Source organism: Cherax quadricarinatus, chromosome 35, assembly GCF_038502225.1.
Source record: "Cherax quadricarinatus isolate ZL_2023a chromosome 35, ASM3850222v1, whole genome shotgun sequence".
Classification (NCBI taxonomy): domain Eukaryota; kingdom Metazoa; phylum Arthropoda; class Malacostraca; order Decapoda; family Parastacidae; genus Cherax; species Cherax quadricarinatus.
The window spans coordinates 21123099-21135744 of NC_091326.1; the positions used below are offsets into that span (position 1 = coordinate 21123099).

At 41.3% G+C, this 12646-nt stretch overlaps 1 protein-coding gene across 3 annotated transcripts in view; it reads left to right on the forward strand.

Annotated features, from left to right (window-relative positions):
- Positions 1-12646, forward strand: part of LOC128695078 (G protein-coupled receptor 137Ba-like) — a 164218-nt gene that overhangs the window by 75798 nt on the left and 75774 nt on the right. For all 3 annotated transcript variants that reach the window (XM_070091433.1, XM_053785470.2, XM_070091434.1), the window contains one exon: positions 9562-9678. In XM_070091433.1, coding sequence (XP_069947534.1) covers positions 9562-9678 — 117 coding nt within the window. The remainder of the gene's footprint in view (positions 1-9561; positions 9679-12646) is intronic.

Sequence of the window (12646 nt, forward strand, 5' to 3'; positions counted from 1 at the left end):
TTTGAGCTCCATTTCAAGGTTCTTTTCATAGTAAAACCAATACAAATCACATCTATTTCTATAATATGTTTTCCATTCTGCCAAATGAGACCAAGAAAACGAGAATACAACCACAAATACTATACGAAAATAGACCACAACCTCGGCATTTTAATTAAAAAACGGTCGTTTTTTTTTTTCTCATTATGCACTGCATGCTGCAGAATTTTTTTTATATGGTGCACACTAACAACACAGACTCATTCTCTCACATGTGGGCCTACCAGCTTTCTCCTGCTTGATTTGAAGCCGCTAGAATTTATGAGTATATATACGTCAAATATGGTGGCTCGTAAGACCAAAACAGTCAAAGGGTTAAAAGCAGGGGTTATATAGTGTTGGAGTGGTTGGTACTTTTGTTTAATAAATGTATGAAAGAGGGGAAGGTACCTAGGGATTGGTGGAGAACATGTATAATTCCTTTATATAAAGGGAAGGGGGACAAAAGAGATTGTAAAAATTATAGAGGAATAAGTTTACTGAGTATACCAGGAAAAGTGTATGGTAGGGTTATTGAAAGAATTAGAGGCAAGACAGAATGTAGGACTGCGGATGAGCAAGGAGGTTTTAGTGTGGGTAGGGGATGTGTAGATCAAGTGTTTACATTGAAGCATATATATGTATATGTGAACAGTATTTAGATAAAGGTAGGGAAGTTTTCATTGCATTTATGGATTTAGGAAAGGCATATGATAGAGTGAATAGGGGAGCAATGTGGCAGATGTTGCAAGTATTTGGAATGGGTAGTAAGTTACTAAATGCTGTAAAGAGTTTTTATGAGAATAGTGAGGCTGAAATTAGGGTGTGTAGAAGAGAGGGAGACTACTTCCCAGTAAAAGTAGGTCTTAGACAGGGATGTGTAATGTCACCATAGTTGTTTAATATATTTATAGATGGGGTTGTAAAAGAAGTAAATGCTAGGGTGTTCGGGAGAGGGGCGGGATTAAATTATGGGGAATCAAATACAGGTGTCCCTCAACATTCGCGAGGGTTAGGGGATCAAGAGCCTCGCGAATGTTGAAAAACCGTGAATGTTTGGTGCCCCAATATATTGTAGGGAAATATAATACAATACTGCTTAACTTGTTGAACCATGAACAATCATAAAATACATGAAAACGTCATAAGTTGTACTAAATATATACATGTTATGCTTTAATAACATTATTATATTTTTATTATCACACCGGCCGATTCCCACCAAGGCAGGGTGGCCCGAAAAAGAAAAACTTTCACCATCATTCACTCCATCACTGTCTTGCCAGAAGGGTGCTTTACACTACAGTTTTTAAACTGCAACATTAACACCCCTCCTTCAGAGTGCAGGGACTGTACTTCCCATCTCCAGGACTCAAGTCCGGCCTGCCGGTTTCCCTGAATCCCTTCATAAATGTTACTTTGCTCACACTCCAACAGCACGTCAAGTATTAAAAACCATTTGTCTCCATTCACTCCTATCAAACACGCTCAAGCATGCCTGCTGGAAGTCCAAGCCCCTCGCACACAAAACCTCCTTTACCCCCTCCCTCCAACCCTTCCTAGGCCGACCCCTACCCCGCCTTCCTTCCACTACAGACTGATACACTCTTGAAGTCATTCTGTTTCGCTCCATTCTCTCTACATGTCCGAACCACCTCAACAACCCTTCCTCAGCCCTCTGGACAACAGTTTTGGTAATCCCGCACCTCCTCCTAACTTCCAAACTACGAATTCTCTGCATTATATTCACACCACACATTGCCCTCAGACATGACATCTCCACTGCCTCCAGCCTTCTCCTCGCTGCAACATTCATCACCCACGCTTCACACCCATATAAGAGCGTTGGTAAAACTATACTCTCATACATTCCCCTCTTTGCCTAACATGTATGTTATTAAATACCACAGACTCCACCACTACGTTCACCTCCTCCAACCAATCTGCAAGTCCCTACTACCCTCCCTCCGACCCCCGCAACTGGCAGCCAGCCCTCCCACCACTTAGTGTGGTGAGTGTTTTGTTTGTTCATTATTTGCTATTAAACTACAGTATAAATAATGTAAACACATTCATGACTGCATATTGGAATGGCTATTTGAACAGGTATTGGACGGTGACATCATGTGTTTACTCTTGAACACAGCAAAGGATCAAACATTTCTGCTACTGCTAATAATAACAATAGTAATAATATTAATAATAATAATAATAATAATAATAATAATACGATATAATTGAAGAAGGAAATTGTACAAAAATACGAGGGAGTGGTTGAGACATCGTCAGTGTGGCTTTGTTTATGCTGGAGTGAACATTAGTCTCCCTACTCTTCCAAACATTTCACAATAATTCAGTGGTTGAGGCAGTGGTAGAGGCAGTGATAGAGACAGTGATAGAGGCAGTGATAGAGGCAGTGGTATTTACTAACATATACGTATGTTATAAATAATAATAGTACATGTTAATATTAATAACATTTATAATAATAATAATAAATGTTATTCATAATGTACTATTATTATTTATAACATATACGTTAGTAAATATCGCTGCCTCTACCACTGCCTCTACCACTGCCTCTATCACTGCCTCTACCACTGCCTCTACCACTGCCTCTATCACTGCCTCTACCACTGCCTCTACCACTGCCTCTACCACTGCCTCTACCACTGCCTCTACCACTGCCTCTATCACTGCCTCTACCACTGCCTCTACCACTGCCTCTACCACTGCCTCTACCACTGCCTCTACCACTGCCTCTATCACTGCCTCTATCACTGCCTCTACCACTGCCTCTACCACTGCCTCTACCACTGCCTCTACCACTGCCTCTACCACTGCCTCTACCACTGCCTCTATCACTGCCTCTACCACTGCCTCTACCACTGCCTCTATCACTGCCTCTACCACTGCCTCTATCACTGCCTCTACCACTGCCTCTACCACTGCCTCTATCACTGCCTCTACCACTGCCTCTACCACTGCCTCTACCACTGCCTCTACCACTGCCTCTACCACTGCCTCTATCACTGCCTCTATCACTGCCTCTACCACTGCCTCTACCACTGCCTCTATCACTGCCTCTACCACTGCCTCTACCACTGCCTCTACCACTGCCTCTACCACTGCCTCTACCACTGCCTCTATCGCTGCCTCTGCCATTGCCTCTACCACTGCCTCTACCACTGCCTCTACCACTGCCTCTATCACTGCCTCTACCACTGCCTCAACCACTCCAGTCACACTCAATCTACAAGCACCAAACAATGAATTATTGTGAAATGTTTGGAAGAGTAGGGAGACTAATGTTCACTCCAGCATAAACAAAGTCACACTGACGATGTGTCAACCACTCCCTCGTATTTTTGTACAATTTCCTTCTTCAATTATATCGTATTATTATTATTATTATTATTATGAATATTATTATTATTATTATTATTATTATTATTATTATTAATATTATTATTATTATTATTATTATTATTACTATTGTTATTACTATTGTTATTATTAGCAGTAGCAGAAATGTTTGATTCTTTGCTGTGTTCAAGAGTAAACACATGATGTCACCGTCCAATACCTGTCCAAATAGCCATTCCAATATGCAGTCATGAATGTGTTTACATTATTTATACTGTAGTTTAATAGCAAATAATGAACAAACAAAACACTCACCACACTGAGTGGTGGGAGGGCTGGCTGCCAGTTGCGGGGGTCGGAGGGAGGGTAGTAGGGACTTGCAGGTGGCGGGAAACTTGAATATGATTTGGCGGCTGGGAATTTGGTGGCTGGGAATTTGGCGGTTGGGAATTCGCGAATGTGTGAAGCCCGCGAAAGCTGAAAACGTGAATGTTGAGGGAGACCTGTACAAAATGGGAATTGACAGTTACTTTTTACTGATGATACTGTGCTTATGGGAGATTCTAAAGAAAAGTTGCAAAGATTAGTGGACAAGTTTGGGAGAGTGTGTAAAGGAAGAAAGTTAAAAGTGAACATAGAAAAGAGTAGGGTGATGAGGGTATCAAATGATTTAGATGAAGAAAAATTGGATATCAAATTCGAGAGGAGGAGTATGGAAGAAGTGAATGTTTTCAGATATTTGGGTGTTAATGTGTCAGCAGATGGATGTATGAAGGATGAGGTTAACCATAGAATTGATAAGGGAAAAAAGGTGAGTGGTGCGTTGAGGTATATGTGGAGAGAAAAAATGTTATGGAGGCAAAGAAGGGAATGTATGAAAGTATAGTGGTACCAACACTCTTATATGGATGTGAAGTTTGGGGTGTAAATGCTGCAGCGAGGAGGTGGTTGGAGGCATTGGAGATGTCCTGTCTAAGGGCAATGTGTGGTGTAAATAGTACAGTGGACCCTCGACCAACGATGGCATCGTCTAACGTTAAATCCGACTAGCGCTACATTTTAACACAAAAATTTTGCCTCAACTAGCGCTAAAAAACTCAACCAACACGATTTGTTCTGTTCAAGACGCGTCCACTTGTGGCCAGTGTTTACAAGCCAGCCAGCCATCACGGTCCCATCCAAACATACAATCGGAACATTTCATATTATCACAGCGTTTTTAGTGATTGCACCTGCAAAATAAGTCACCATGGGCCTCAAGAAAGCTTCTAGTGCCAACCCTACAGCAAAAAGGGTAAGAATTACTATGGATATGAAGATAGAGATCATTGCTAAGTATGAAAGTGGAGTGCGTGTCTCCGAGCTGGCCAGGTTGTACACAAAACCCCAATCAACCATCGGTACTATTGTGGCCAAGAAAACGGCAATCAAGGAAGCTGTTCTTGCCAAAGGTGCAACTATGTTTTCGAAACTGAGATCGCAAGTGATAGAAGATGTTAAGAGACTGTTATTGGTGTGGATAAACGAAAAACAGATAGCAGGAGATAGCATCTCTCAAGCGATCATATGTGAAAAGGATAGGAAGTTGCAAGACAATTTAATTAGAAAAATGCCTGCAACTAGTGGTGATGTGAGTGAATTTAAGGCCAGCAAAGGTTGGTTTGAGAGATTTAAGAATTGTAGTGGGATACATAGTGTGATAAGGCATGGTAAGGCTGCCAGTTCAGACCAAAAAGCAGCTGAAAAATATGTGCAGGAATTCAAAGAGTACATAGTGAAGAATTGTAACCTGAACAAGTGTTTAATTGTGACACTGACAATGTTGTGAAACACTTTAGGAATGTTGTAAAGGAACGGGAGGTACAGGCCTCTATGGACAGATATGTTGTGCGACAGAGGTGCAGTGACTCTCAAGCTGGTCCTAGTGGCATTAAAAGAAGAAGGGAAGTAACTCCGGAAAAGGACTTGACACCTCAAGTCCTAATGGAAGGGGATTCTCCTTCTAAACACTAACACCATCCACACTCTCCCCTCCTCCCATCCCATCAATCATCACCAGATCTTCAATAAAGGTAAGTGTCATGTAACTGTGCATGTCTTCTTCAGTTTGTATGTATTAAAATTAATATTTCATGTGGTAAAATTTTTTTTTTTTCATTACTTTTGGGTGTCTTGCATGGATTAATTTGATTTCCATTATTTCTTATGGGGAAAATTAACTTGACTAACGATAATTTCGATTAACGATGAGCTCTCAGGAACGGATTAATATCGTTGGTTGAGGGTCCACTGTATTATGCAGAGAATTCGGAGTGTGGAAATTAGGAGAAGGTGTGGAGTTAATAAAAGTATTAGTCAGAGGGCTGAAGAGGGGTTGTTGAGGCAGTTTGGTCATTTAGAGAGAATGGATCAAAGTAGAATGACATGGAGAGCGTATAAATCTGTAGGGGAAGGAAGGCGGGGTAGGGGTCGTCCTCGAAAAGGTTGAAGGGAGGAGGTAAAGGAGGTTTTGTGGGCAAGGGGCTTGGACTTCCAGCATGCATGTGTGAGCATGTTAGATAGGAGTGAATGGAGACAAATGGTATTTGGGACTTGACGAGCTGTTGGAGTGTGATTAGGGTAATATTTAGTGAAGGGATTCAGGGAAACCGGTTATTTTCATATAGTCGGACTTGAGTCCTGGAAATGGGAAGTACAATGCCTGCACTTTAAAGGAGGGGTTTGGGATATTGGCAGTTTGGAGGGATATGTTGTGTATCTTTATACGTATATGCTTCTGAACTGTTGTATTCTGAGCACCTCTGCAAAAACAGTGATTATGTATGAGTTAGGTGAAAGTGTTGAATGATGACGAAAGTATTTTCTTTTTAGGGATTTTCTTTTTTTTTTGGGTCACCCTGCCTCGGTGGGAGACTGCCAACTTGTTAAAAAAAAAAAAAAGGTTTTTAAAATATTGGGCAAATCTAGTAATTCAGTGAAAGCCTTAAAACTAAATTATGATTACAAGTAGTATATGAGAATAAAAATACTACATAAAACCCCTGGACATGGCATTCAGGCCTCCCCCCCCCACCTGATCTTTGTCACCGCTCACCTCTCCACCACTTGATGTGACCTTGTGATGCTTGTATGTTTTATAATGTGGTGTTTTTGCTTTCTTTGTACTGTACTTTATAAAGCCTGACTGTGGATGAAACATCATATAACAAAGTCTTTCCTTGTTAAGTGTCTATGAAATTACCTTTTGTCAGCTTATGCCATTATCTTCCTACCCTTTTCACTTTATGTTGGTTCGACTTATGATATTTTGACTTTACGATGGTGTGATAGTGATGCACATTCAGTACTATACATTTATTGATAGGATAAATTTGTATTGATTTATTTAATTTTTAGTACTGGTACGTATTTAGTTAGTTACAGTAATTACAGTACAGTGGTACCTTGACTTACAAGTGCCCCAACTTACGAGTTTTACGAGCCGTCACTGGGTCGATTTTTTGCTTTGAGTTGTAAGCCAAAATCTGAGTTACAAACGAGCTTCAGATACACCGCCACTAGTTGGCAGCGTATCTGGAGTCAAATCCAACTCTGTACCCAGAGGAATGTCAGGTACTTCATCCCATCCCACATGCTCTTCCAAGACATAACTGGAAGGATAATACTCCCATACTAATCCCAGGTTGCAGTGAGGCACCTCGTCCCTTGTTTGGTTCTCATATAAATCCAGGGAATAGGTAACTTCCATTTTAACACTCAGAGTTTTTCCAGAAACGTTGAGGTGGGTGGAGTAGTCATAGTGGTCGGTGGAGTAGTGATAGTGGTGGGTGGAGTAGTGATAGTGGTGGGTGGAGTAGTCATGGAGGTGGGTGGAGTAGTGATAGTGGTGGGTGGAGTAGTGATAGTGGTGGGTGGAGTAGTGAAGGTGGTGGGTGGAGTAGTGAAGGTGGTGGGTGGAGTAGAGATGGTAATGGGCAGAGTAGAGATGGTGGTGGGCAGAGTAGTGAAGGTGGTGGGTGGAGTAGTGAATGTGGTGGGTGGAGTAGTGAAGGTGGTGGGTGGAGTAGAGATGGTGGTGGGTGTAGTAGAGATGGTGGCAGGCAGAGTAGTGAAGGTGGTGGGTGGAGTATACAATATTTATTTATAAATACATTTTTCTTATTTAAAAACCTGTAACAAAAAAATTGGGGTGGTTTTTTGAGGGCTGGAACAGATTAATGGCATTTCAGTTAATTTAGGAAAGGTAGGGGGTGTGTGGACCAGGTGTTTACAGTGAAACATATAAGTGAACAGTATTTAGATAAGGCTAAAGAGGTCTTTGTGGCATTTATGGATTTGGAAAAGGCGTATGACAGGGTGGATAGGGGGCAATGTGGCAGATGTTGCAGGTGTATGGTGTAGGAGGTAGGTTACTGAAAGCAGTGAAGAGTTTTTACGAGGATAGTGAGGCTCAAGTTAGAGTATGTAGGAAAGAGGGAAATTTTTTCCCAGTAAAAGTAGGCCTTAGACAAGGATGTGTGATGTCACCGTGGTTGTTTAATATATTTATAGATGGGGTTGTAAGAGAAGTAAATGCGAGGGTCTTGGCAAGAGGCGTGGAGTTAAAAGCTAAAGAATCACACACAAAGTGGGAGTTGTCACAGCTGCTCTTTGCTGGTGACACTGTGCTCTTGGGAGATTCTGAAGAGAAGTTACAGAGATTGGTGGATGAATTTGGTAGGGTGTGCAAAAGAAGAAAATTAAAGGTGAATACAGGAAAGAGTAAGGTTATGAGGATAACAAAAAGATTAGGTGATGAAAGATTGAATATCAGATTGGAGGGAGAGAGTATGGAGGAGGTGAACGTATTCATATATTTGGGAGTGGACGTGTCAGCGGATGGGTCTATGAAAGATGAGGTGAATCATAGAATTGATGAGGGAAAAAGAGTGAGTAGTGCACTTAGGAGTCTGTGGAGACAAAGAACTTTGTCCTTGGAGGCAAAGAGGGGAATGTATGAGAGTATAGTTTTACCAACGCTCTTATATGGGTGTGAAGCGTGGGTGATGAATGTTGCAGCGAGGAGAAGGCTGGAGGCAGTGGAGATGTCATGTCTAAGGGCAATGTGTGGTGTGAATATAATGCAGAGAATTCGTAGTTTGGAAGTTAGGAGGAGGTGCGGGATTACCAAAACTGTTGTCCAGAGGGCTGAGGAAGGGTTGTTGAGGTGGTTCGGACATGTAGAGAGAATGGAGCGAAACAGAATGACTTCAAGAGTGTATCAGTCTGTAGTGGAAGGAAGGCGGGGTAGGGGTCGGCCTAGGAAAGGTTGGAGGGAGGGGGTAAAGGAGGTTTTGTGTGCGAGGGGCTTGGACTTCCAGCAGGCATGCGTGAGCGTGTTTGATAGGAGTGAATGGAGACAAATGGTTTTTAATACTTGACGTGCTGTTGGAGTGTGAGCAAAGTAACATTTATGAAGGGATTCAGGGAAACCGGCAGGCCGGACTTGAGTCCTGGAGATGGGAAGTACAGTGCCTGCACTCTGAAGGAGGGGTGTTAATGTTGCAGTTTAAAAACTGTAGTGTAAAGCACCCTTCTGGCAAGACAGTGATGGAGTGAATGATGGTGAAAGTTTTTCTTTTTCGGGCCACCCTGCCTTGGTGGGAATCGGCCAGTGTGATAATAAAAAATAATAATAATAATAATAAATTCAACGAGGAAAATTGATTTGATATACGAGCAAATTGAGTTATGAGCTTGGTCACATAATGAATTAAACTCGCAAGTCAAGGTACCACTGTATTTATTTTTTTATTCAGTAATAGTAATTTATTTATCATATCATATTCATATTCGACTTACGATATTTTCACTTATGGTGAGTTCATCGGAACATGAATCCATTGTAAGTCAAAGAGCACCTATTGTCTTTATACCTTGAACTGTGAAAAAAAAATTGTAGGGTCCCAGTGGAAAGCATGAAAATAATACTGTTTAAAATATGTCAAACAAAAATACAAAATATAGTTGTGATTGTATGTAGTCCAGTGATTCCATACTCAAGAGATTTTTATAAGGAATGAGGGAACCTGATGTCAGTTAGTTATATACCCATCAAGTGCATGTCCATAATGCTGGAATATTTTGTGAAAATGGCTCTCATAGACAAACAGTTACTTCATTGTATTGTTGCTTCAGGTTGATCTTTTGAGTGACAGTGAGTATGGCTATTATACCTTCATTGGTGTTCAGTTCCTGTGGGAGTATCTCCCTACACTTGCCTCTGTCATCTTCTTCAGAGTCAAGAAACCAATGGTAAGTACTTTGCTATTTGGTATTAAATACAACATAGAAATATTGAATTAGGGAAATTGAATTTTACCGGAGTTCAAATTTGCTGTTATCTTAGGTATATTTGTCTGAGAATGATAGGTCACAGTATGAGAACAGGACAGCAGTTAGTAAATGAGTGAAAAATGAGTAAATTCATAACTTTAATATTCTAGGAATATAATTAGGAGGACAGTAATATTGTAGTATTTAAAATTCGTAAAATAAATGAAGAAAAATAAAAAAAAGTGAACTGAACATTAACAATATAAAAAAGAGGATTTAGTGAAAATTAATATGTACAGTGTAGTGCTTTATGTGTAGATGAAGTAGAGCACGGTATTTGAGAGCACAGTGGACCCCCGGTTATCGGCCGGTTTGGTTATCGGCCAACTCACTTATCGGCGGGTTTTTCGGCGCCTGGTTATCGGCCATTTGCTCGGTTATCGGCGGTTTTGGACGGGTCCATCCGCCGGCTGGGGCAGCTTGCACTTCAGTTTGGCTTTGTCTCTCGGTGGCTGAGGAGGCTTCTGCTCATACATCCAAACATTTCACTTGTTTACCATTGTTTTTAGTTGTTTTTCTTGCAGTGCAACTGTGAAATAAGTAACCATGGCTCCAAAGAAAGTTCCTAGTAAAGCTCCTGTGGTAAAGAAAGTGGGAAACACCATGGAATTTAAGTGTGAAGTGATCGAAAAGTTTGAGAGTGGTATGAAGGTGATGGAACTTGCCAGGATGTACAGCAGGAATAAATCAACAATTACATCCATCCTGGCAAAGAAAGAACAAATTAAAGATACTAATGTTGCAAAAGGAGTAACTTTTCTAACTAAACAAAGGACACCGATAATGGAAGAGATGGAATAGTTATTATTATTGTGGATTGAGGAAAAGTGTTAGTGGGAGACAGTGTAGTAGTGTAGTGGAGTCTACTATTTGTGAGAGGGCAAAGCAGTTGCATGAGGATCTTGCAAAGAAAATGCCTGGAACAAGTGATGCAGTTTGTGAATTTAGGGCCAGCAAAGGATGGTTTGAAAGATATAAGAAGCGTAGTGGCATTTACAGTGTTGTAAGGCATGGTGAGGCTGCAAGTTCTGACAAATGTGCAGCTGAAAAGTATGTTCACGAATTCCAGGACTATGTAAAGGCTGAAGGATTTGAACCCCAACAAGTTTTCAGTTGTGATGAAACAGGCCTGTTTTGGAAGAAAATGCCAAAGAGGACCTACATTACCCAGGAAGAAAAGGCACTGCCAAGACACAAGCTTATGAAAGACAGGCTTACTCTTTTGTTGTGTGGTAATGCTAGTGGGGATTTCAAAGTGAAGCCTTTACTTGTGTATCACTCAGAAAATCCCAGTGTTTAAGAAAAACTATGTCATGAAGAATAGATTATGTGTGATGTGGAAAGCTAATCGTAAAGCATGGGTCACAAGGCAAATTTTCAAAGAGTGGGTTAATGATGTGTTTGGCCCAAGTGTGAAAAAATACCTCCTGGAAAAGAAATTGCCACTCAGGTGCCTCCTGTTTCTGGACAGTGCTCCTGCACATCCTCCAGATTTGGAAGACCAAGTGTTTAGGGACTTCAGTTTTATAAAAGTGAAGTTCTTGCCTCCTAACACCACTCCTCTCCTCCAGCCTGTGGACCAGCAGGTCATTTCTAACTTCAAAAAACTCTACACAAAAGCAGTGTTTCAAAAGTGCTTTGAAGTGACCTTGGACACTCAGTTGACCCTAAGACTGTTCTGGAGGAATCACTTCACTATCCTCCATTGCATAAGCCTTATAGGTAAGGCTTGGGAGGGAGTGACTTCCAGGACTTTGAACTCTGCTTGGATAAAACTGTGGCCAGATTGTGTCCAAGAGGGATTTTGTGACTCACCGTGACCCTGACCCTGCCGACTCTATTGTGTCTTTGGGGAAGTCCCTGGGGTTGGAGGTGAGTGATGAGGATGTGGAAGAGTTGGTGGAGGACCACAGGGAAGAGCTTACCACTGAAGAGCTGCAAGAGCTTCAACTTGAACAGCAACAGACTGCAGCTGAGGAACTTGCTTCAGAGGAGGAGGAAGAGGGAGTGAAGGAGGTGCCTTCTTCAGAGATTAAAGAGGTGTGTGCAATGTGGACCAGGGTGCAATCTTTTGTAAAGAAACACCACCCTGACAAAGCTGAAACAAGCCATATCTGCAACATGTTTAGTGACAAAACCCTGTCCCACTTCAGGGAAATCTTAGAGATGCCAAAAACAGAACACTCTGGACAGTTATTTTGTGAGACAGGGGTCCAATGACTCTCAAGCTGGTTCTAGTGGCATTAAAAGACAGAGAAGGGAAGTAACCCCAGAGAAGGCATTACTACCTAAAGTCTTCATGGAGGGGGGATTCCCCTTCCAAACACTACTCCTCCTTCTTTCCTCCTCCCTATCTTCCAGAAGCCAGCATTAGCCTTCAATAAAGGTATGTAATACTTACATAATTGTAAAAAAAAAAAAATTTTTTTTGAGAATATTTTTGTTGGGAACGAATTAATTTTATTTTCATTAATTCTTATGGGAAATATTAATTTGGTTATCGGCCATTTCAGTTATCAGCCGACCTTCAGGAATGGATTGTGGCCAATAACCGGGGGTCCACTGTATATTGAAGTGCACTTACCCATCAAATTGGGATAGTCAGGGGGCTGCAGTAAAATAAATCACTCTGCTTCACATAGTTTTAATTCACTGCAATTCTTCTGCTTTAAAAAAGAATACAATGCACATTGGGTACCTTTATTGTTGAAATGTTTTGCATACACAGTAGGTTTCATCAGTCAAATGCAGAGAATGTGTTGTAGACAGCAGGAGTAGTGGTAAGGTAAAGATGATGTAATCAGTGTATCAGCCTTGGAGAAATAGTTTAAGGTGATTAGTCCCTCGGCCTGGAGAAGAGTTCAGCTCCATGGTCTGGAACACTATA